The 26,543-nt window shown below is 38.2% G+C and overlaps 1 protein-coding gene across 5 annotated transcripts in view; it reads right to left on the reverse strand.

The window, feature by feature from the left end:
- Nucleotides 1–962: 962 nt before the first annotated feature.
- LNPK (lunapark, ER junction formation factor) overlaps nucleotides 963–26,543 on the reverse strand; it is a 56,080-nt gene continuing 30,499 nt past the window's right edge. For 4 of the 5 annotated variants that reach the window (XM_063341709.1, XM_063341707.1, XM_063341710.1 and 1 more), the window contains exons 10-13: nucleotides 23,074–23,179; nucleotides 22,333–22,403; nucleotides 20,867–21,037; nucleotides 12,585–13,970 (exon numbers count right to left, since the gene is read on the reverse strand). In XM_063341709.1, the coding sequence (XP_063197779.1) occupies nucleotides 13,774–13,970; nucleotides 20,867–21,037; nucleotides 22,333–22,403; nucleotides 23,074–23,179 (545 nt within the window). In that variant the 3' untranslated portion in view covers nucleotides 12,585–13,773. Of the gene's footprint in view, nucleotides 6,806–12,584; nucleotides 13,971–20,866; nucleotides 21,038–22,332; nucleotides 22,404–23,073; nucleotides 23,180–26,543 lie in introns of those variants that run through there. The other variant, XR_010072026.1, reaches the window with a different exon arrangement.

Below are 26,543 nucleotides of genomic sequence, written 5' to 3' on the forward strand. Positions count from 1 at the left end.
GGGTTTTTTTTTCGGTGCCTTGCTCTTTTTTTTCCCCCCTCTTCCTCACCCTCTCTCCCCCCAATATTTTTTTCATTCATTGAAAACAGATTCGTTCAATTAAGTTCTCTGGAGACACTGGTTGGAACTCCGGTGAGTAATAATTTAAAAAATAATTTACCTACAGTCCCTGCGTACTTTCAGAACAAAAGACAGTAAGCAAACGACAGAAAAGTGCCTTTTCTCTCTAAGTTCCCCTGGACTCCTACCTTACGTGGAAAATTACACCCATTGCTCATGAACTTTCAACTAAACATCACAGAAAATATTAACTGTTTTATCAAAAATGCTAAACAAGTCATTCAATTCATGATCACTTGGACAAATACCACATTAGAACAAGATTTCTGAGGTAATAAATGACGCAATAAAATCAGGTTCAATAAAATCATAGTGATGTCCCTTCATGGCTAAACATAATATCCTTGTCATTCTAAACATAATATCCTTGTCATTAAGAAATGAAAAACTACTGGTAGACAAATCATGCTGTATCGAAGCACTTGAGCCTTTTGCCAAAGAGAAACCTGAAATGAGTCTTGGGTGGATTAGTAACGCTTGAATTTTTTAGGACTTAACACTACCACATTCATTCCTTCTTATATTTTCTGTACAGAAGCATCCATTCAGATTATTCAGTGCCACGTTCTCCGTTATCACCACCATCACTATATACGACAGCGAACACACGCAACCATAACACAAAAATTAACTTTTCTAGAATTCTAGCCCTGACCCTGACAAAACTCCCTACCCAAGACTTTTTTCATTCAACAAAGAGAGACCCACTCAATTAAGTGCTATTAATGTAATAAACCCCTTTTTTTTTGTTCAGGTATTAAAATAAGATACCAGCTAATATTCCGGTGTTGTATATGCTCAGAGGGAAGAGTTTATTAAATCAATATTTTTATAAAGGCCGAAAAATAAAAACACACACTTTTTTTAGTCACTATTAAACCCATAGATATTTACAAAATACATGCATCTTGTACTCTGTGGGAGTATCACAGAATTCAGCCCGAGATGGAGTCCATTGACTGCAATGGAGTCCATTGACTGCAAACCCTTACAAAAATACCATTTAAAGTCGGTTTTAACCAACTCCGCAGAGAAGTCCAAAGCACAGCAAGAGCGCCTCGAAGACATACATTCCTCAAACGCAGCTGGAAGCCCACTCCCTCCACAAGCAGTGTTCTGGGAGATGTACAGACCCCCGCTTCCTCGTCCGGTCTTGGGCAACGGGGCATTTGTAGAGCTGTGACAGCGGATTTCTCAACCCTGCTGGCCCAGGGAATTTTCTTCCATCTTCCAGTCAGTGAAGGAAATCAGCACCAGGATGCTGACGCCGCTCTAAAGAGTGAGCTTCTGGAAGCCACAAGACTTGGAGGAACCTCCCTTCATCCTCAGCGTGCCACAGCCTTCGGCAGAACCTGCAGAAAGCAAGAGCCAGGCAGCACGCTCACGTCCTTTAGACCCCCGACCTTGGGTGCGTCACCTGTGGAAGGCTCTTATAACCCTTAAGCTTAGCTTTCAGTGGCTCTGAGGGAAATCTCAAGGCTTTAACCAGGATATACTGTTCCGAAAGGGCAGCCAGATTCCCCACTACCAACGTGAGCGTTCAGCTATTTAACACCTTATAAACACGTCTGTGTTTAGCAACTGAGCTTTTTTGATGTTTGATAATTTTATCAAGCTAGCTTCTGAGCCCGGAAGCAAAGATAATGAAGAATCAGCATTAGCTTCTCGGAGGGGAGGCAAAAAAGAGAGCAAGATATATTCTTGCACATTTGTTATGCATATTTTTGGGAGTTATCCAACTTTAGTTTTGCAAAGCAATTTTCTGACTTTCACTGAGAAACAAATCTGATCTGAAAAAAAATCTTACATCAGCAGGGTTGGTTTGCAGATGTTATTTGCACCGTTTATTTATCAAAAATAACTAGAAAATGTTTTTAAAACATCATTCCAGACTGTACAAATAGGAATGTGACATGGGCTGTCTGTTTTACTTATACTGTTTTACTGCTTCATATTCTGAGCAAACAGAGAGGCTATTTTCCCCAGGGGTTCAGGAGGGCATACTATTTCATTTCTTCAGAAAATTGTTTCTCTGGATTTCAATCTTTTTAGCTAGATATGACAAAATATAATATCAAGAACACTTATGCTTTTTATCAGCTCTATTTTCAAAGCATAAATAATAGATCAGTATACATTTAAGTCAGGTGACCAAGTCTTATTTCAGAAATCAAATAAGCATTTTGCAATTTTTAAATGATGCTGTACATTTTCACTACAGTATCATTATGCCTTTAAAAAGCTTTCAAAAGACCAATTTATAAGCATGAAGCGATTTTGAAGATATTTCACTAGTGTTAATAATACCTCACTCAGGTGGCATTCAATTTTCTGAATCCTTGGGTTAATGAGGCAAATAAATCAAAATTAAATTGGCCTTGGCAAAAAAAAAAATTCAAACAAAATTGCATCTATCACATTATACATCCTGAGACTCCTTCAGTACTGTTCACAATGGCTAACAATATTCCAGCTCTCGGAATCATTACACTTACTCATAACACAATCTGAGATTTCTAAAATCAAATAAATCAAACTCCATGACTAGATGAACATAACGCCACATTATAGTATACCAGGAGTAATCACAGTAAGTTGCACACAGTCTTAGTTGAGTACTTTCCATTAAGGGTCCCTAAATTTCAGCTGCTCGCTATTTGTTCAATAATCCAACGGACTCCATCCAGGAGGATTTCACCATTGCAAACCGGCAAGTTTGAAGAAAAAAAATTTTCTTTCTTTAAAAAGAAGATACATTCTGCAACACCAGGCTGTCATTCACCATCTCTTTAAAAAAGCCCCAGCAACACACAGATGTAGCCAAATAGCTGAAACAAGACAAAAATCTGAGCATTTTTGAGAAATAAATAATTCTAGTCACATTGCTGTAGTAGGAATGTAGTAGGGAAAAAAAAAATATTACCTTCACTCACTTCTCTAAAATACGAGAGAAAGGAAATGTTTTCCAGACACTATAAAAGGGATTCTACTGTTGGGGAATACCAGTGTTGCCAGTTCTTTAAAAAAAAAAAAAACTAAAAATAGTTAATAATATACAATACAGAGAACTAAAGATGCCTAAGTTGTCACCAGAAGTAATAAATTCAGCATGAGCAAACAACAATCAACAAATACTGATGCGGTGGTTGCCGTTGTAGCCAAGTAACAAATGCACTTCTCTACCCATGGAGCCACCCACCTGCACAAGGGCATCCTTTCACCATAAGGAACTTCCTACAAACAGAGCCCCAGACGAAAAACAAACTTCCACACTGAGCTGTTGTAACCACCCTCATCCGCTAAAGTCAGCGGCATAGACTCAAGATTGCCATATACACAATATTTACTTTTTTTTTTATGGAAAATGCTGCACAAAGGGGGGTTGGGTGTTTTTTCCAAAATAAGTTACTACTATTAACATTTAAAATTTAATAAAAGCATGCAAACGCTTGAAGTTTTGGTTTTTGCTGATTTTTTTTATTATCATTATTTTGAAATAGATAAGGGCCCAAGTGCCCTTGCAGGCACAGGTTGAAAGCAACAGCACAGAAACGTTTGCGCAATTTCCCCCGGGCAGCGCCTTCCTTGTGGCTCTGCAAAACAGTTTGTGTACCCGCGAGCTTGACGAGGAGCAATTAATGTGATGATCTAATGCATTTGTTTCGCTTTTCCTCCTCCCAGAGAACAAACGGCACCACAGAAAGTCAAGAATTTTCTAACCGTTGCTAGAAAAGCAGTGAGAAACTCTGTTAGAGACACTCGTCCATTTTGCTGAAGCTTTAATTAGCAATTTATGACCAATGTGTATGTACAGCCAACGAGCAATTTCCGCAGCCAGGAGGTGGACAGAAGAAACCCGCTCTGGAGAAAGCACTCGCCACTCTGCTCGGATCTGGGAGAGACAGGCTCCATCCAGTCCCCATCCCACATCAGCCACCCGGCTCGGCCGCCTCCTCCACCAAGGTCCCATTCACCAGGGTCTAGGCGTTCCATTTTTGGGCAGCTTAAAGAAAACCATTCCAAAAGGTGTTGATTTCGACCTCAACATAAAACCAAATGAGCATTTTCCCAGCTCCTGAATTAAAGTTCAGTGCCTAACCCCAGCACGCCGACACTGCTCAGCGCCCGGCCGCTGAGGAAGCAGATATTTCAGAAGAACAAGAAGTTCTGCTTCAAGTTATTCCTTCGAGTTTTGGTCATGACAGACAGCATTGAGAGAAAGTCACCATTCAACGGTTACTCAAATTGCTTGCTCAGAATGACACAGTAATTTTATTCTGATTTTTAGTCCGCGGAACAGAAGCCGCTATCAGTCCTCTCGAGGCTTTCTGCTCTCTGGCAAGGAGTATTGATTTGTGTTTTTATCGCGCCTACCAGGTAGTGGTTGCGCACTATCATTACCCGAATAATTTATAACAACAGGTGAGGAAGAAAGCTTGGAAACTAAACCAAATGTATCTTGGATGGGCTCAGGAAAAAGATGAAACATCACTGGAGCAGCTAAAACAGCCTTTTAAATCAGTACGTGGTGCAGGTCTGAGATACTCTCGTATGTTCTGAACAGCACTTAAAAGCATGTAAACTTGCGTTACTATCATGCACGTCACTAACTCTGACAGATATTATCACAGGAGCAACGCGAACGCAGTGACACGTCACCTGCTCGCAGGATCAGGCTTTAGCCATAAACCAGAATATGAAAGTTAAGATTACATTAGAACACAACAAAAAGGGTTAAAGAAACTCTCCCAGAAAAAAGTATCATAAAAGAAGCCAGTGGCACAAGACTCCTTTCTACCACTGAACCAACGTTAATTTAAAAGCCAAGATTCATTTGAAACCATTCACCTGTAAATCAAAAAGTCCCCAAAGATTAATTTCTGCATTTACACTATTTGCAAAATATATTTAACTTAGAGGCATCCTTTTTTTTTTTCCCCCTGAAATAATTGCTTACAAGATGAGGACTAAAACACAATCTCAAGTGTAGTAAAGGTAATTGCGGCACTTACTGCTCGTGTCATGTTGATGTATTACTACGTATCAAAGGTCACAGTTCTGTACTCATACATTATCAAATTTGAAAGAGCAATATTCGATTCCGACCAACCTTTAAACTGCCCGGAACGTGTGTGAAAATGGATGTGGGGCTAACTTGGGTTTTTTAAAAAAAAAAAATAAAATAAAAATGAACCCATGTTTCGGAAGCTGCAGGGTCAATCAAGCCAGACTGACGGGGTTAGGTGTCACTTCTGCGCCTCTAATACTCTCTTAGATTATCAATGAGGTGCAGTACGCTGATCACAAGCTACAGCAGCCGCACTAATGAAAATGAAACAGTCTGAAAAAATCAGGTAATACAGGCCTGTGACACAGGGCAGTACCTTGTGGACAATAATGCAGGAATAAGGACATAAATCACCATTTAGATAGAATAAAAATACCCACCCTGAAATGTATGCGCCTATGGAATCAGCATCTTCACAGTTCTTCAGTCCCCTCTGAAGTTGCCACACAATTTTTTTTTTTAAATATTGAGTCACAAGGCAGGCTTTCCCTGTGCACACAGAATTTTGCAGTCGTATGCCAGCCCACCCTTCCATGGTGGGTCACTGGCTGCTCGTGGCATGAGCCAGGAGTTCTCACAATTGGTTGTAGCACAGATAAATGGGTCTTATCAGAAGAACCTACTCAACCTTGAACCACTTTCTTTTCCTACATATGCCAGTCCAACTCGGGGGCGGGGGCTGCACTGAAGAAGCTGGGGCACCCTCATCCTTGTTTTGGTAACATATGAGAGCCTTAAAAAAAAAAAAATAATAATCTACGAAATCCAAATTGATTTGAGTATAGCCAGCACCGGATGCACTACTAAACAGAATTATCACCTTAAAACCATAAATCACTGCTACGCAAAGGGCAGCCTCTTACCCCAGCCATCATCATAATCCAGATCAGACGAATCTTCAGTAGCTTTTTCAGAACCAGGTTTTTCCTCAAAGAAATTACATACACAGCAAAGGCGGCACACGTTCAAACAACAAGCTATACCAGTTAATTTCATAATCTTTAGAATTTCCTTTAAAAATACCAAATTTAAAAACGGGAGCAGGAGTTTAAATATTTTCTCTTTTACAAGCAGAAAAGCTGAGACAGACATTTCACGAAGTCTACCAGACCCCAAGAATTCCCGCGAATTAACATCTTTCCCATTGATTTTAATGGAGTTTCAACTGCAGGTGATGTAACTACTGGTCAAGGCCACAACTAGGATTAAAATGACACTTCTGATTAAAGATACTGTTTATAGTACATAAACACACATTCCCCTTACTACAGCAAAAACAGAGGTATCACAATAATAAGAATTTAAGCTATAAATATACAGGATTTCCTGTTTAAATAACAGCTCAATATACAAAACATACAAGATAGAAGTACAAACATTCCTCAAGAAATAACAACTTTCAGATTTCTTTCAAAACCGCATTTAAAAGAGTTTTCTTAAAAATGCATTTTCTCGGCGTTTTTGAAAAACGTTTTTCTTTGTGTGCTGAACAGGTCAAAAATTAAGTTTCATCAACTGAGCAGAACTCCTTGAGGTGATGCAAGGAATTAGAGAGCAGACCATTTCAGGAGAGCTAGAAGGTCTTTGTTGCTTGAGTTTTCTACAAATCCAGCATCTCTATTTTCATTTAGGCAGCAAAAATGGAGAGAGAAAGAGAGAAAGAATTATTATTTCAATATAAGTTACGAATTTAGAGATGAATTTGAATTTACTAACGGAATGCCCAAAATTGCCAGATCTCCAGTATTTGCACCCCTTGTTTTCTCCTATATCTGATAATTTCAGGATTTTGTTGCACGTATTTCTCTGGCAGCTGCAATCTCCCTTTCGCAAATTATTCCTGTCACACAATAAAAGGAGAATACATGATTTCACGGTGGTGAAGGCTTATGAAGCCCTCCTGAAAAACATCAGTAGTTGTTTACTGGGGATCCCAGCAGCACGGCACTAGGTAGGTACAGGAGCAGCCCCTGGAGTAGGTTTGTTCCCACAGCGAGGAATAACCAGTTTTTATAAGAATCGGTCAGGACCCTCTCTCCCTCCTACGCAAAAATTAAGTCACGATCAAATTGATTTTATGCAACCTTGCGAGGGTTATATTATGATTCAATGCCGTAGGTTTTTGCACTGTTGCCAAGCTAGATGATCTATCAAGAGTCTTCGGAGTGTTTGCTTTAATCTCAAAACCCCATGGTTTGGGAGCAAATTATTGTATAATCAATACGTTTCATTTTAAAACCCTTCGCTCTATCCTGCCTATCATACACCTCTCTAGGTCTTATTCTTGCAGAGACAAGATTGAATGTGACCTGACAGGACCCCAGAGAGGTTCACAAATCAAAAGCAATGGTGGAGAGAAGTCAAATTCCTTGAGGCTCAGGATCTTAAGGGACAACTCTATTATTTTTTTTAAATGCTGGAGGGCAGCAGTTCCTACTGTTAGACACTACTGTAACTGATTCTATTTGTTGTGTAAACAAACCTGTGGTAAAAACCAGGTGCTAAGAAATTCCCACCTGCTCAGGATGCCACACTTTTCCTCCAAAGAGGCAGAATCCAGAGCATAAATTGCACTTAATTTCAGGCTACTACAATCTCAAGTATGGCACACTTCTGATGGAAGTTTACAGTTTGTGCTCTGACAGAAGTTGTGGTGCATTACTAGGCACCAAGACCTGGAAGGCAACAGCCCCATGCCAACCAGCCCCATAGGAACATTTGCATTAGAAGAGTTGGTTGCAATTCCTCACCTCCTTCACCCTCTACAAACTTGACACCTGTGAACTCCACCCAAAGACCACACACTGGAAGAGAGGAGCACTGCCACAGATCAGTAAGTTTTACATACACTTTCAGGGAATCCAAACTTTCTGACAACGGCCAAAAATCTCTCCCATGAACTATCACACAGAACCTGCCATTTAATACATTCTTAGGCGTAAAGAGGAAAGGTGGACACCACTGGAAAGAACTCCATTGGTCACAGAGTAATTTCCTATTGCCCTCTCATTCTCAAACCCTGTTTTAAACCTAATGCCTCCTGCAAGGTTATTGGTCCAAATTATTAGGAACTTTCAAACTTCCAGTCTGAGTTTATTCATGGAAAACATACTTTCCCCCTAGTGTTTATGCACTTGATGACCTGTAGCCTTTTTTTAAATTAGGTTGTATTAGGGATGTGTCTTCTATACAGTCTCCTATATACTACAAATATATATGTGAAACTTGAGAGGCTCACTACACCAGAAATCCGCACAGGTTTGCATTTATCAGTTCAAGACTAACTGAAACACGAGATGCTGAGATCTGAGGCACTAACTTTTAACCATGCGATTGGACAGGAAAGAACATCTTCAAGATATTAGGCAAAAAAACCCCACAAAACAACATGCAAGACATGGAAAGAAATGAGGGCTAAACATTTTGCTTGACAACACTCAGTTCTCTTTGCCAACAAAGATGCAAAATGAATCTTCGAGGTTGTTGTTCTCGTGAAACAATTCGCAGAGGGGCCATTCCTTACCCCATGGTCAGTCTTCCCCATTGTGGAAGACCTAACAAAACCTCACTCCAGAAGCAGCTTATTTAGAACTTCCTTTACACCCAGTACTCTTGTACTGAGTATGTTCAGACTTTAGGAAGATTAAGACCTTCAAAGTTCTTAATAGCAGACCTAACTATTGAATAACGAACAGTTCCCTCTCGCCTACTCACTTGTCCATCACCACAGATCACACGTGCACAAACATTAAGTTCAGAACCATGCACCAGAGAAGTGTTTCTCTTAACCTTTGAAGGTTAATAAGGTTATAAAAAAAATAATTACTGCTACAGTTTCACTAATCCTAGAAGTAGAAAAGAATTTCTAAGTTTTAATGTTTAAACAAACAGGATAAGAGCAACTTGGCTACCATCATCTCCAGTAATAGCTAGACAGTCTTATTCTACCAAGTTATTGTCATGTACTTATTCTGGAACTAATCCTAAAAAGCAAACAAGTTTCTTCAATATGATTCATTGTGAAATGCATCCTTATTATTTCTGACATAAGAACATGATATATTAGCCCAGGGTATGTACTGCCATGTAGTAACGGCCAAACCCTAACTACATTTCCTGAAAAATCTTTTCAGGCTCTTACCTTCTTTATCTCTTAAGATCTTGTTCTGACAGACAAAACACTCTCCCTCCCTCCCAATCTGTTTCACTCATTATTTTTTTTTACTTAAATACTTCAATTGGCTTCTACTCGTGCTCCACATGGGGTTCAACCTTCTCGCTCTTGACTTGAAGGCAACCATGCACTCCCCTAGTTATATGCTCTTGATAACCTCTAGATCAGTCCATAAATCCTCAGCTTCTGCATCATCTTCATTTGCCTTTCCTTGAGAGCTTCTTCTGCTTTTCCTGCGTGCAGGCTGAACGGCTTTCTTGAGACAAAACTATCTCCATCCCAAGATTCTACTAAATGATCTATTTCTGTCAAAATGTCCAAGGGTAATCAATTGTGTTCTCCTTTAGAATAAGTATTAGAATTTGCAGTAACATTCCCTCATTTCCCTGTTCTGCAGGCTTTTTAGTAAAACTTAGATTTGACCAACTGGCTCACTTCAATTTATTTTGAACCAGAACACTCATTTGTCTTTCATGCCAGATTTTACATAGCCCAGGTAATTCCTCCCTAATATATAAACTGCTTTTGAATAAAAGGAGATCTCTGCAATTACTCACAATATTTCAGAAGCAATAAAACATGGCACCAACAAGCTTGCCGAGTATTACTTTACTACCCCACTCAATTTTGCTTTTCACCCAGACCACAGGAAGAAGAGGGACTTGCATAACATCTCTCGGAAGTGAGATCTTCACAGGACCCAGCTTGTAAGTACTTCTGAAAAAAGTAAGATTCAAGTACATACTAGGAAGTCAGAAGACACTAAAACATGGAACTATAGCATTTCTTATATTTTTCACTCCTACTTTCTTCCACCTCCTCATCTTTTGAGAGTCAGTGATATTTAATCCAACTGCAGACTGACGACTGCTGTACCTTTTTGCTCTACGTAGTCCTACTTCAAGTTCTTTGGTGTTAGAAAGACATGACTAAGTGTGGCTGCTGCTGTTCACTGAGGGCTATTTTTGGATTTCGATCCAATTCCTGTTGGACAGGCGTCTTTTACTATCGCCACACTCGCAGCAGACAGAAGCCAAGAAGCAACTGCCGCAGAAACTGAATCCTCTTCTCACATACGTATCAGGACTGGGGCACACAACTTGGCAGGAGTAACACATGAATGCTTACTGTAAATTGAGGAAAGCTCACAGTCATATGGATCTCCCTGAGCCTGAATTCACTTACAGATTAATTAACCCTCTACCCTCACTCACTATAGCTGCTTTTAAACCCTGATAAATGAGAAAGGTAAAAGTAGATCTTTCCTAGACCAAACTACCAGGACATCCTTAACATCTTTTTCGAGCCTTCTGAAATAAATAGTGGGAACAACTGCTTAGACACACTTTTAATACAAAAGTCTTTCATGAAAACTCTGTTACGCGCTTAAAACTCACTTAACTCTGTTACGCGCTTAAAACTCACTTAACTCTGTTACGCGCTTAAAACTCACTTAACTCTGTTACGCGCTTAAAACTCACTTAACTCTGTTACGCGCTTAAAACTCACTTAACTCTGTTACGCGCTTAAAACTCACTTAACTCTGTTACGCGCTTAAAACTCACTTAACTCTGTTACGCGCTTAAAACTCACTTAACTCTGTTACGCGCTTAAAACTCACTTAACTCTGTTACGCGCTTAAAACTCACTTAACTCTGTTACGCGCTTAAAACTCACTTAACTCTGTTACGCGCTTAAAACTCACTTATTCTTCCCCTCCTCAAAAATTCTAGATAGTCTTAGGTCTCAAAGCCAGGTTTTTGCATTTTAACAAGTATTTATTTCCACATCAGGTTGACAGTCTCTACTTGATCCTTCAGTGACATATTAAACAGAAAGTATCAATCACTCCTGTGGCAAGTTGCTAATGTCACATTTAAGAATGTTGGGAGAAATAACACGTTCTGTCCCCCCCACACCATACCAGATACTGAGCCTCATTTTTCAAAAAAAACGAAAAAAAAAAAACCCAACCCAAAAACACAGAAAAAAAAAAACACAAAAGAGATTCCCAAAAACCTAAGAAGCATCTGAAACATTCAGCAGGACATCTGAGAACAGACATCTCCCAGGCTAATGAAAAAAAAAAGAAAAACTTTGATGTATAGCTCCAATATCAACCAATTATTTTCTCAGTCAGTTCAGTAAATGCTATATGCATTTCAGCTCAGTGGTTGCTTGTTATGGGAAGGACCTCAAATTACTCTACAAAAAGCCTGACACTTAAGATACAAATTTTTAGCAGGAAATAATACATGGGCCTAGACTAATCTTAACTTCTGAAGTGACAGCAATTCATGCTTTCATATCCCATATGAGGGATCATAACATCAAAGTTTACTTTTTTTTAGTGCTTATAATGTAAGTACATCCAACAACCTACTGTGCTGAATTACTGACGTAGTCTGTGATTTTTTTTTTTCTCCAAAGAAATCAGGCTTTAAACAGACAAATTTGCCATGTAAAAAATGCAATGCAGAAATTAACATCTGAATGTCTTACAAAATAATGAATGAGTTTTGTCACCTTGCAGGAAAAACTATTTCTATTTTAAAGAGGTTCTGGAATATAAAATACATTCTCTTAAAATATTAAACAATGCATTCTCCTCCTATCACTTTGCACCCTCTACTTTCCTCGTACTGTAAGACACATTTGGAGAAGGGACTGTTTTCTTTGTATTCCCAACTAAGATAGTCACACACAAGATAGTCACCTTTGTTTATATAAATAAAACCAAACACTTAAAAGTACTCCTTTAATCACATGCCTATATTTTGTCTATTAAGACTATTAATTAAAATACGAATTGCAATTTAGTTAGTGAACCAGAAAAACATTTCCTCATTTATCTAAATACAGACTAAACTTATTCTGACTGATAGAAGGGTTGAGCTTCTAAACCAACCCCAAAGAACTGGAAAATAAAGCATATATTTGGAAAATAAAATTAATCATCACTGTTCACGTAATGACTATGTCTCAAAGACATGGCTACTAAGGTCTTGTTTAGCAACACGCTTTTCTTCTGGAGGGCTTTTGAGCTACTAAGATTTACCTTTTTGCCACCTTTACACCATAAAACCAGTTCACCTTGGGAACAAAACAATGGATAAAAATTGTTTTCTCCTTCCCTCCATACAGTGAGGTACACAGAGAACACCACACATGATAAAACTTTTATCAGAACTACTACTAAATCAACCAAGTTACATGTGGTCAGCTTTTATTTCTAAAAAAAATCTTATTGATTTAGGTACCTCACTTCCAGGCATCAGAAAAATTCTAGTCCAGGTTCCCAACTGTTATATTTAACAGGAAATGTATAACAAGCGTCCTTTGCTTGAAAAGGTATACAATAAAAAAAGTAAAATTTCAGTAATCCAGCAGCAAAAATTAATTGTAATTTTAACAATAAATAAGATCAAGACTTTAAACACAGTTAGGAAAAGCCTTTTGGCAAACACACGTGCACTTCCCCTATTGATCAGGGATCTACTTCTAGTCTGTCAAAGCCACCTTAGCTACATACAGACACGCTCCTTTTAAGCTGTCACATTCCTTCTGAACTTCCACAAAGTAACTGTAGGATAGCTGCATACAGCAGAACAGGAATTCACTTCAGTTTTAGGAATCACAAAGCAAATATTGCTGCTAGAGGTCTTTATTTTCCTTTAACAAAATACACAAAGGCACAAAATTCACTTATATCTTGTCATTATTGTACAGGTATAAATAGTGCTTTGTATTCAAGTACAATCAAGTGCAGAGACTTTCTATATTTTATGTAAACACAAAACAGTTTTGTATGTACGTGCCTCCGGTTCACCTGCAATGCAAATACCAAAGGAGATGCCATTTATCTGAGTGCCATTTAACTGAAGTCTGTCAAAAAGTTAGACAATGAATAACATTAACAACACTGTAATGACACTTCCATATGCTTAAGTCAAATGTCAGATGACACTTTAGCTTGTAAACATCTGTGTATTTAAAATGTACTTAATTTTAACAGGGAAGCATTAAAAAGTATGTTTAGGTCACTAGATCAAACTTACTAGGTCAGTCGCTGACAGTAATTGCTCTTACGTGTGACAGCTAAAGAGATGTCAAATTATAGGTCACCCTTAGCAAAGCTATACTTAAGTTTTTAAATATGCAAACCGAACTATGGCTACAACTGTTAGACTTCAACCAACTATACATTCTGTGAGTTAACTTATTTAAAGACACATGCTTAATTTACAAGACCCACTTTTACACATAGCTTTGACATACTGTGGCAGTTGAGGCAGTTTGAGCTCAAGCGAGATTTTTTTAAGTTGTACCATTAAAAAAAAAGCTCACCTGAATAGTAACAACAGGCATGAACAAAGCTAAAAAACTAGCTACAGAAGGCACTTGAAGTACTTTATTCTGCTTTCATTAAAAATTCTTCACTTGGTTCAGCTGGAATAGACTCCGAAATAGAGTCTTCAGTTGTTGAAATGTTTTCTGCTTCTTCTTTTTCAACTTCTTCAGCTAGCTTATCATTTAGCTGCTCAGGACTTGGTGCTTTATCATCTGTCTCATTTGTCTCAACAATACGGGCCGTGTCTTCTTCAGATTCTGTGGAAAGAAAAATGATGAAATAACCATTTCCAGAAAGGAAGAGGTAGCTCATATTCTTAAAAGGCAAACAAACCAACATTTTGCAATCGCACATAGGTTTTGACTAGTCACCGCCTGAAGTTCTCAACAAGAGGGTCACGGGTAAAACCTGTAAAATTTAAGGAAAAAGTACTATGGAAAAGAGTTCAGATCCCACTATGAAAATATTAGTTATTATTTGTATATGTTCACTCTCAACAGAATCTTTCTAAGTTTGTTCAGTAATGTGAGACTGTCACAAATAAGACATGATGGTAATTCAGCTTCTTTGTGCTTATTAATGGAAGTTTTACAAACATTCTATTTGGTGAAAACTACTTCAAACATAAGGAGCCAGATAATCAGGGGGAAAAAAATATTATTCTAATCTAGTTCTCAACATCTCAAAAACAGCCAATGAAAATTACTGCATATCCTCAATCTTCCGACAGAAACTGTAGGAAGGATACACAGGAGCATCTTTACTCTCAGTCTGGAATGGGAGTTTCTTTGATAACAGGCATATTTTGAAGATCAGTCAAAAATATTTATCGTAAGTACTACCTCTAAAGAAGTAAACTCCAGCTTCACAATAGGATTTCAGTAGCGTGTGAGACATAAGAGTCACATCTTGATGTAAGCATAAGCACTGAAGAACTGACCACCACGTGCTGCACTAAATGACACAAGTACTGTAGAAGGGGAGTATTGGTGGCAGTTTATTGACTAGTTTAGTCAACGCTATACAGTATTAACACACACTGTGAAGGCAAACAGTTTGCAAAACTGATGCAAAGTTACAGCTCAAAAATGTTAGCCTTATCAAATGTTTGTCATTTCATATTTATCAAAACACGTTGGGTGTCGGAGCAACCAGGCTGCTTAAGACTGATGTTCACAGAACTCAAACAGGGCTGAAAGTTTCAGAACCATTGCTCTGACTTCTTGGGTCACTCCTGACAAGAGTGGCTGCTGCACACCCTCGTCCAGCAGACCTGGTACGACTGCCATCTGTCACCAAGAACTCGAGACCCCTCTTTCCACACACAGCTCCATCCAGCTAGATCCAGGCTTCACTTCAGCCTGCTCAGCGCAGCCCAGCTTCTCCAGTTCTTCCTCTGACCCGATATGCCATCTTAGCAAGTTTGCAGCTGACTTACCTCCTGATTCAGCTTCCTTCCCTGTTTTCTCAATTACAGGCTGTTCAACACCTGCCCTGGCTCCTTGTTCCAAAATTTCTCTGGAGCCATCTGTCAGATGGTCAAACCCTCCTATTTCTGCCCAAGCAAACTAATGTTCCCAGTTTCTTTCCAGACTATCCCACTCTCCCTTCCTGCTCTTCAATTTCCATCTTGATCCCATCCCAGCCTGTGCTCAATCTTCATCTCCCAACTGTCAGTTTTCTTTCTGTCTCATCTCTGCATTTTCTCTTCAGCTTCAAATTCTATGAATAAGTTTGTGCCTTTTCCTGCTGCAACACCGCCACACTTGAGTTACATTCCTTCTTTATCGCTGCCATTCAGACTCAAGTCAAAGAAAGTACAGAACGTGAGGAAGAAACAACTTCATGTCCTCTTAACTCATTTGTGGCATAGCCCAACTATTATTTATTTTACAGAGTTTCAGTCTTGTTGTTCTCAACTGAATGATGCTTAGCACTCTGCAGAAGTGAGTTGTTCTTAGTCTAATTGAGGTAAAGAAACTTTTCATTCCATGCAATCAGGAGGATGCTGAACATCTAAAACATGTTTGAGGACAGCCCCAAGGACCATCAGCCACTAGCAGAAGCAAGCAGAAGCTCCTAACTAAAAGGAGAAAACCTGATCAAGTGCACATTCTAACTATCTATATGCAAAGGAACAGTAGAAGAATGCTGCTTTCATTTTTATATTCTACTAAAAGGTATAAAGACACTGCTTCTCTAAAAAAGTTGTCACATGTTACATGATTTCCCTTCACCTTGTTCTTGATTAAACTTGGTGAAACTCTTGAAACTCTCCAGAATATACAGTTAAAACAAACTAATTTCGCTCTAATAATTAAGTCTGTCAAAGTTATAAGGAACTTTTATAACGAGGAGGTCCTTTAAATAAGTAGTCAGGGAAATCACAGTAAGTGATGCTACTACTCCAACCATAAACATGACCAACCTTCATTAAACACATACAGTGATTCCATTTTAAATACACCAATTACAGAAAGCTTGCCTGAAGTTAATTTGATCTCAGTATTGCATGATTTAAATTATTGTAAGAGCAGTATATAACAGAAAGCTCTGACCATAGACTTAAAAAGATGACAAAAGAAAATTAGTGTCCTTGATGATTAATACTTAATCCATGATTTAACTGAGGAGTGTAGCTACATATACACGATCTCAACAGCAAACAGCCCTATGCTGGCCCAAGGCAAATTTAAGAGCTGTATCAATACAACTTTTAAAAACCTGCTCCTGGCTACAGCAGTTCCTTTTCCCCCCCACAACACTCCTGCTTAATGCTCCATACTTAGAAAGCATATGTACTTCATGTTGTAAGCGGTCAGCTACCCATCTTCTTGTTGCAGAGAATATTTCACTGCATAACCATTGAAATCGCAATACTGCATCACCACTAAATTAAATAGAAGACTTACGTCTGTTATGCAGGAATTCGCAAAAAAAAATGGTATAATTGCACTAAAATATAGCTAATTTACTTGTACTTTCACGAGCTTTGGGAGAAGTTTTCTTCACTACTGTAGCTCCCCATTAGGACAGACTTTCACACAGTGCCATATGTCTCAAATATCTTTAAGGAACATGTGCTTCACAGTAGTCTGCCTTCATGGCTTTGATATCATTGCAAAGCCTTTGAAAAAGCCACCCGGTAACACCACAGCATTTGATCCCCTGTACCCCTGACATCCTACCAAGCAAAACTGAATTGTGGTAGACTGGAAACATAATACATTTTTAAACAAAAATAACTCATTTACAAGTCATTAAACTCAAGGTAAATTGACCCACGTCTGCTTGAGAAATCATTGAATTCTAGCCATATTAGCTGAACTAAGGAAAGAGCACAGTAAGCAGAAACTCACATCTTCTCAAAGAAACAGCTTACAAAAATACAGCAGGCTCATGCTGCCCTATGAAAGCCGGGCATATTTGGTAAAAAGGCAAGCCAAATCTCCGAAATAGAACATGCCTCCAGTCCAGGGTCTGTCTTTTTAAAAAAAAAAAAAAAAAAAAACAATCCAAACTCAGACCATTCTGACCAGAACAAATACTCAAGCTTATTTTTTAGTCCTTTGTCCTCAACAAGTTTTATTCCTGGATCAAGTTTCTGCTCCATCTATAACACTTGCCCAAAGCCAAGCCCTACTTCTGGTAATACTTATAGATAAGCATGCACTTGAAGCAGGTTTATTTCTGGAAGACAGCAGTACCATGAATCCTTCTGTTGAACAACAGACCAAGTTTCTCCATCTACCTTTAAAATGGAAGTCCTTTCAAACATACTAGCAGTTGCTGTATTCCAAGAATCCTTAAAAGTGACAGAGCATTATAAATATCATAAAATATTTCATCAGGATGGTCAAGAAATGTCATAAAAATTTTAACAGGAAGTTGTCTCCATAAAGTACTGACCACCTTGGCAGAATCTGAAGTTCAAAGGCATCTGAACAAAGACCTCCAAACACCAGCACCAGCTCTTCACCACAAAACACTGAAGCAGTCAAATATTGTTTAAACCTTCAGAAGTTTGCTAAACACTAAACCTGAATCAAGAACACAGCGTAACAATACCAAATGCAGGTAAAGACAAATTAATCAAGAGGATGAAAGTGGCTCCTGTTGGCTTTTTCAGTATGATCCAAACAACAGGGTTTTTTTTTTTGTTTTGTGGGGGTTTTTTGTTTGTTTGGGGTTTTTTGTTGTTTTTTTGGGTTGTTGTTTTGGTTTTTTTTTTTTAAAGAGAAGTACATAGGAGAACAGACTAGCCTTTGATGAAAAAATTCAAGACAGAGCCATTTAAGAAAAAGGCAAGAACAGAACTGAAGTATATAGCTTCATTCTGGTACTAAAACTTGCCAAGTTACTCTGCTGAACAGGGCAGCGTGACGTTTGTGCCACAGAGTGACAGCTGATGACTCCGTATTTCCAGAAGATTAAAAATCCAAGGTTCAGTGCCAACATCACTCCCCATAACCGTTCTTCAGATCTCTTATCCACAGGAGTTGCATGTAACATGCTTGTCACTGCACGAGCACACAACTGGAAAGAGACTCAGCTTCATGCTCTACTCATTAGTAAAAGTAGCTGACTAGTAAAAAAAGTATTTATAGCACTTCTGTATCACATTAGCTTGCAGGTTCTTCGAGCTATGCAGCTACGGTTTAAATGAGTTACAGCCAAGAGCTGGATCTCCCTGTGCTGTCAGCGTTGTGGTGGAGTTGGTTTCCTGATGTTAATGTTTGTCTACAGCTGTAAGTGCAGATATTCTCTATGCTTGCTGTGACAGCGGCTGTATCACCGCACTGAACAAAAGCCTTCCCCAGAGCTACGCCTCAATGATAGTTTTGTACCTTAAACTTATAACCAAGGAATAAGTTCATTTATTAATAAAGCCCAACTGCTGGTAAGCAGTTATGTTTCAAATTAGAGTTCTGATGGAAAAAGTGATTTACTGAAAGTGATATTTTTCTCATTCATAAGAGATTACTTCGTGGCAAGTCACAGGCAGTTAATACACAGTGACAAAATGATAGGGTAGCCCTGGCCTCTTCTACACCAACAAGACATTTCTCAGATATTAGTTACATAAAATATTAACACATACTTTATTTCTGGCTGCTTACTAATTATTGAAAAAGAATAGTTCGTATCATCTCAGAGATGAGATATTTAGAAAAGATCAGATATTTAAGCCAGATAAACCAAAAAGGTCAGTGTGCCAGTTACTTATTTCTTGTGCCTCTTCTGAAAAATTTCACCATATACTTCCTTGCAGGACAAGAAAATCAGGGAATGAACTCCACAGTTGTTTCCTTTGTCATTGTTTTTAAATAAGGCAACACATTAATACAAGACCCCACCAACAAAAAACAAGTAATTTTCAGTGTTAAAGGTAAATGGGTAAAGTCATATTTACTGCAATAAAACCATCCTATTTTTATCCTGAAATACTTGATAAAATTCTGCTTTCAGAAAAGCAACAGTTATTTTGGGGAATTTTCATTCCTACATCTCAAGTGCCTAACAAAAATATCACACTAATTCTTAAGTGTTTATATTTTGCATAACACCTATACACTGACTCAGTAGCTCAGACCCATTTAAAGGCACAGTTTGATAAGCACTTTCTTCAATGATAATACCAGCTTCATTAGCATCTCCCCTCTCCCAAAACCTCTAAGAACCTGCAGTTACGGATAATACTCAGAAGCCCTCAAGGCATACACCTCCAAGAGCTGAATATCCATCTTTAAGAGCTTCCCCATTTGATTCACACAGACGAAACTAAGCAGAGCTTTGAAAACCCCAGTAAAAAAAAAAACCAAACTGTCTGTTTTGTAAGAATCTTCTATTTTTAAAAGTAGCCAAGAGCTACTAACCTACCCTCCACTCCACTGAAAAGATCATTAGATCATTTAAGGGCAAAGATGACTTTTACATCGTCTTAGCTTCATGCATCTGACTTCAGTCTTTCTTTCATGCTAGTAATAGTCCTTTTAATGAAGTAAGAGTGCACTATGGCCCAGGAAAAGAAACCAACCAAGTTCTCCCTATAACGTACCAGCACCAGACCACACCCAGAGATGGCTACAGTTAGATATGACTTTCCTACCCGTCTCAGGCAGCCTATTCATGCCAGAAGTAAAGGACAATGCCATTCTGTACTCCCTGTTGAAGATAATCAAGCAGAAACATTCTTTCTGTTAACACTCTGACGGTTTCCCACAGTTGGTGTGTTTCTAGCCCAAGTCTCAGGGCTGTACGCTATTTGATAACTTACCCCCCAAGATCCATGTTTAAACTAATGGAAAATCCCATCAAGTACTCAGTAGCACATCTAACTGGAGATTCTCTGGTTTGAAATTGTAATTTCTGCAGTCTCTTAAAACACTGCATCTTCCTGTTGGCTGTACACCAGATGCCTACTGTATCTGCAGACTATAAAACGTCTCAAAAGGAACTATGTTAAATTAAAATTGACAATTTGTCTTTGAACTCCCTGATTTTAAACAAGGCAGTTTTACTAGATTTTCCTGCCCTGAGGAAAACAGCAAAAGGAACAAAGGCAGAAATTCCAACACACCTCTATCAAATGACCTGCTGAACACAGTGAAAGTTAACCACTTCAGCACATATTCCCTTCTTAACAATTTCTGTAATTTACAGTGCTATGTTTCTATCTGTTTATCACTAACATTATAACATTTTGTTATGCCACCATTTCCATGAGACATATCGCTCAACGTGAAGAAATTTTATGGTTCAGGACAGAAGACAAGTATGAACAAGCTAAGCTAGAAGCAGGGACAAGGAGAATTGAAAAAAATACAAACTGCACCCACTATGAAGTTACAACAGAATGTTAGAACAGACTATTTGAGTTGCAAGGGACTAATAACAACCATCTAGTCCAACTGCCTGACCAATTCAGGGCCGACCAAAAGTTAAATCGTGTTAAGAGCATCGTCCAAATACCTCTTAAATACCAACAGACTTAGGGCATCAACCACCTCTCTAGGAAGCCTGTTCCAGTGTTTGAGTTCTTCAGTTGTTCTTGTTCTTATAAAAAGCTCATGTAGACAGAGATCTAGATGGCAGGGGAGAGGATTTCATTAGACATTAAAAAAAAAGCAGACTTCATGAGATTAGCACATACCTTCTGTCTGTTGAGCCTCCTGGGGTTTTCTCTCTCTAGGTTCTAGAAGCTCAGTTTCAGATCGTAGTTCTGTAGATTGCTTTTTTTCAAAGCTGAAGTCTGGAAGCCGTGGAGCCCGAGGTCTAGTTTTTCTCGCAGGATTCAGGAAAAAGCAGTAGGCACACCTAAATGCTACACAAAAGCACACCCAGTAAGTAGCCTCACTAATTAATTTCACATTTGGCCTTTATTCCTACACTATATTCTGACTGTCCAAAACACTAAAAACAGAGAAGTAGATAAGTGACTACCAGTATCTGAGAGTATCTCCATCAAATTTACACAAGCTGTTCCTACAACGCCATTTTTAGCTTCAGCTTACATTTGCTGCTTAAAAACCTGTTTCCTTTCATCTCTGTTGCACTTACGACTACTGCCCACCACTGTGAAAGATTTGACCACAATGAACAAAATAATGCAATTCAGTACCACAAGATGTTGCCACATAGTATTATTCTATCCTTTCCTATAAAAGATTAAGTTGGCAGATGGTTGGGTTTTTTTCCCCCCTCCTTAAGATGCCACTTTCCACATCGTTTGAATAAGGGGATGCTATGGATTCTGCAAGGTATGTCTCATGCTGCTTTTTGAGGAGCATTCTGCTCCAGTGCTGCTTAATTAAGAAAAGGCAGTTTTGTTGTGGAGAAGTACTGGATACCACTTAATAGTTAAAAGCATATTTCTGCCCCCCCCCCCCCCCCCCCCGACAAGGGGGAAGTGGCAATTTCTTGCACAGTTGAATTGTGAACTCACTTAAGCTAGGATGACATATAGGCTACATATCTTTGGTTCCATAGGAAATGTTCAGCTTATTCTTACAATGTTGTATATTTACTCATAAAATTAAGCAAAACAAAGTGAAATATATTTATCTAAGATTCCTTCATTTCTTAAGCATCAGGCTTACACTTGCGGTAGAAAGGAGGCAAAATAAAACATCTGTGTTCAATAAGAGCTGCGTCTGTCTGAAGTTATTGTCAGCCATAAACTCACATATAGCCCCCTAGGGCTTGTTCCCACTCCTTTTCCGATACCTCCCCAAGATCTTCTTGCCAAAGCAAAATTTTGTTTAAGTTCTGGTAAAAGAGGCACACTTCAATGTCAGATAGTTTCCCAATATAAAACCCTTCTGAGAACCATTCATAGCCAGTAGCAATTCTCAGGGATATACTGGAGGAGGCTTATTTCTACTGCATAGTTTTCTACACATAAAATCCTTGGCCTGAAGGTTGCAATAAAGTACTTCTCTAAGTCTCGAAGTGAATCTTAAGATACAGAGTAGTAAGTTACCATAAAACTGTTCCTGTATGAAGTGGCATTTCACAGTGACAGTTAAATACTTAACTGTAACCAAAATGAAGTATGACTCATGTTAGTTATGGAACATAAGACAACTACTACAGATTCTACCACAGATTAGCTCTTACCTATGTATTCAAACTCCTCCTTCAAAGCCATACCATTGTGAGAAAAACATTGCTGACAAATAAGGGCGTACCTAGAAACATGAATAATATAATTACATACCATTCAGTAATAACACACTGAAATGAGATGCATCTTACCTTAGATATTAACTAATAGCTTGGCTATTTACTCTTAAAAGGTAATTTCCACAGTGAAATTATCCTTTAATGCAATCTAAATCTGCCTATTAAATAATAGTTTTTAAAGTTTGTTTAAACACAGTGACATATTCTTAGCTACAATTTAATCTTCATGGTTCAACATATTAATATCATCATTGTCAGAAAATAACACACAAATTAAGGTTGTATTTCATTAGAATACAGTCAACATGAAAAGCGACCACAGTTAACATGGAAGTTCTGATACATTCCAACAGTTCTGAAGGCAATCTGAAAGCATTATAATAGTAATAAAACCGAAATGCTAAGATAATCAAATTATTTTTTTTTAGTTCAAAATATAATTCATTCACCCACTCGAGCACAGATTTTTCTCTTTGTATCACATGGCTAATACCACCCAAAGTGGAGGTTAATTTTTCCTACAGAGTTCTCAGGTGAAGCACCTGAAAAAGCACCTGAGAAAAGGCCATTTCATTATGAAAATTTCCAACAAATGAATCTGCAATTCTTTTAACCTGGACGTATCTGGCTTCCTATCTCTTAAGTGTTTAGGTATTTCCTTTAGCATTATTTTACCTGTTCTGAGGACCATCGCCAACCAAATATTCAATAACTCTATCCACAACTCCTCTTTCTCGAGGAAGAATAGGTCTTGCTAAAGGAGGGCCTGGAGGATGAAGACCTAGGAAGACACAAACGATGTCAAAATTATTTTCAACTATATTATTATATATAACATGATATTTCACCGTGTATGCTACTGTAAAATAATTGCACCTACTTAATATACATGGCCACATTTCTTAGTCCTCTAGGAACGCTGCAAGACTTTTAAACCCACAATAGTTGAAAGTTCCTCTTCTGCTCCTTTAGCTTATAGTCTTATTAAATCACTCTACTTTTACACCTTTGACATGTAATTAAATTTATAACTTCTAAAGAACTTAAAGCATCAGTAGTATTTAATGATTACTCACAAATAGAGTATTTTTAAGCAAAGAAAACCTCCTTATTTGAGTTTTCTTCATATTCTCTCAACTCTGCATATTCAACATTTCGAGTTTACACCAATAAATCTTGTAAAATCAATTACAACAGTAGAACTAAAGGTGTTACCAAAGTAGTACCCACTGGTTTCTGTGTAATTACTACACCGCATGAGCATGCCCTCATTGTGCGCACTCAGTCTACACATTAAACCTGCCTAGCCATTTGGCACTTGGGTAATCCCACGTTCAATGGAAAGTTGGACACTTTCAGGTTTTTTTTTGCTTAGACAAAGAAGCCAGAAGGCCACTATTAAGATCTTATTTTTCATATCCCATGTGTTTAACAAACTACAACCATTAAGAACAGGTTGCAGCAATAGTTGGTACCACCTCTTTCACCTCTGTTCACATATGGCAGTTAAAGCAGACCAGTGGCACAGACTTGTCTTTCCACAAAGTTTAAAACTTCTGGTCTATCGTACAAGACCACTGCAAGCTGCCAATTTCCTTTTATGCAACTCTGAGTTCTTATTTCTACCTTCCTTTCCAGCCTTAAAACGGAAGATGCGAGGCTTAATGAGCAAAACACTATTTGGTAAGAAACTAAGTCTGAATCATTCAGATGTGGCCATTCAAATAACGAAGTATCTGAAATTTCTTCCCAAGGCCATTCTCCTGGCCAAGAGACATTTTACACAAGGACAGGAGGTATTAAGTTACAGTACTTTCAAACAGATACTAGATAGATAGGCTTGAATGCAAGATAATTAATTGAGCACCTGGGGGGGAAGGACTTAAAATGTATTTCCATAAGACCTTTATGGATTACATTCAAAGGCCACAAAAAAGGACATTTGAGTAGGACAACGAACCAGTCCCTTTCAAAACTCTGAAACTGGGACAAAGAGGTCCAGTTTCAAGCCACCTCAAGACAAAGTTATGAAACCTGACAGATAAGACTCAGTTTAACCTAATGACAAAATTAATTGTAATAATGCAAAAGTCTTATTCAAGCTCAAGATCGTTAAAGTTAGACAGAAAAAAATTCAACTAGTATTAGCCGGTTTTGTACTGAGATGAGCATATGGCAGTCTGAAGCCACGTTAAAACTAAGTACATTTAGTTCTTAGGAGTAAAATTCTCAAGGCACAAAAAGTGACCAGTGTTTCCTTAGGAAGAAGTTCTGGCTTGTAGCTGTTCTTGCTATAGCAGTAAAAACAGATATACAAAGGGTATAGCTTAAAACAAAGGATTTTAGTGACCACAGATTCAGCCTTCAATTCTCTTTTCAACTCCCTGTATGCGCCCAGTACTTTTCTTGGGAAAATATGTTTCACAGAATCCTCCATAATGCCCAATAAAAAAAAGAGGAAGCTAAAGGGCAAAACAAACTAAACCCACTGTCTGAAGAGGCAAAAGGGTAAAGCAAACTAAACTCATTGCCTGAAGACATAAAAAAGATTTTAGAAAAACTCCAAATAAAGGATGATGGAGAGAGCAGAGACTGTTAGCAAGCTGAACTAATCCAGAAGGACATTTGTTAGCAAGTTGAACTAATTCAGAAGGACATTTAATTGAAAGATACCGGGGGGGGGCGGAACATTGGATTTCAAGCTTCTCAGAAGACAGATTTACCTTTCTTGTAGCACCTTAGCTGGGAACAGCACCAGGACATGCACAAAGTCATAGCTTCCAACACAACTGATACTATTTCATAAACTTATGAGCAGAAGTAACATTAACCTCTTAAGCAGAGAACACACAGGCAAAAACACAGCAAGTCTTACTATTTGATAAGCTGATCCAAGATGGGCTTTAAGTTTAAATACAGCATTAAATGTAAACAGCCAGCAATTAACATCTCAAGCCTTCTACCTTTTAACCTTCACAGACTGGAGCAACAAAGGAAAAAGAGTAACTTATGGCAGAATGTGCTCCATCACAGTAAGCCTCAAGATGAATGCCATGTACAGCTAGCCCCCATCCTCTTTGGCAAACATTGGAGGGATAAAAGATTTTCAGCTGTGCCCACTCAAAGTGCTAAACATAGAATTAAACTAATCTTGCCATTAAGGCTGCAATGTTTCTAACAGCACATGCCTTTCAAAACACCTCTCATCCATACTGGATAATTGACCTAAATGGATTCTCCTAATCTTTACAAGCACAATAAAGTTTGATCAGAAAATACTGCAATTTACAACCCTTCAAGAAGCACAAAAGTTTCATGCTCAACACAAGTGTCTTTAAAATAACCCTAATTTTCACAAACAAGAGAACTGAATTTAGGACATACCAAACAGTGAATGCATTCCCAAGTTATTCCTGTATTCTGTCAACAAGCAGGAACCCAAACTAACAAAATTCTTACGCCAGCAAGGCAGAAGAAATTCAGTGCAACAGAAACTGGACCTAATGCTTCATTTTATAGATTCTGAAAAAGCTGTCTAGAGAAGAATTTCAGCAAAATGCATTTTCTAAAGCTTCACAAAAGCCTGAAAGACCCCATACTTCCATTAAAAAAAGTGAACTGACAGCATCTAACACAGGTGTGAAGCAAAGATCTGGAGCACTGATATAATCTGCAATAAAATGAAAACTCTAGAATATAATTTTGGGAATAGCTGGCTAACACTCAAACGTGCATTTAGCCCTATATTCAAAAGACTAAATTTTCATATGACCTGCAAGTCACCAATATATGAAGAGTTTCTAGAAGCTAATGAACAAGGTGAAAATTAAATAGAGTTACCTAGAATGAAACATCACAACACGCTCCAAGAACAACTTCAATTACTTGCTTACTAATAACTCAACCTAACCATCTTAGTTCTCATGCTGTTATGGATGCCAGTAATTAATATAAACATCAAAAGCAATCATTATAGAAAGACTGGTCATTTCTGCAAAGCTTGGCAAACTCTCAACTACCTGCTGGTTATTAATTTTCAAACATATGGGAGCTCTGTGGTAATACACGTTAAATTGATTCTCCTCTACAAAATATAACAAAAATGAATTATTAATCTTCTCTAAAGTAGAGATAATTAAAGCTAT

Source organism: Chroicocephalus ridibundus, chromosome 7 (assembly GCF_963924245.1).
Source record: "Chroicocephalus ridibundus chromosome 7, bChrRid1.1, whole genome shotgun sequence".
Taxonomy (NCBI): Eukaryota; Metazoa; Chordata; class Aves; order Charadriiformes; family Laridae; genus Chroicocephalus; species Chroicocephalus ridibundus.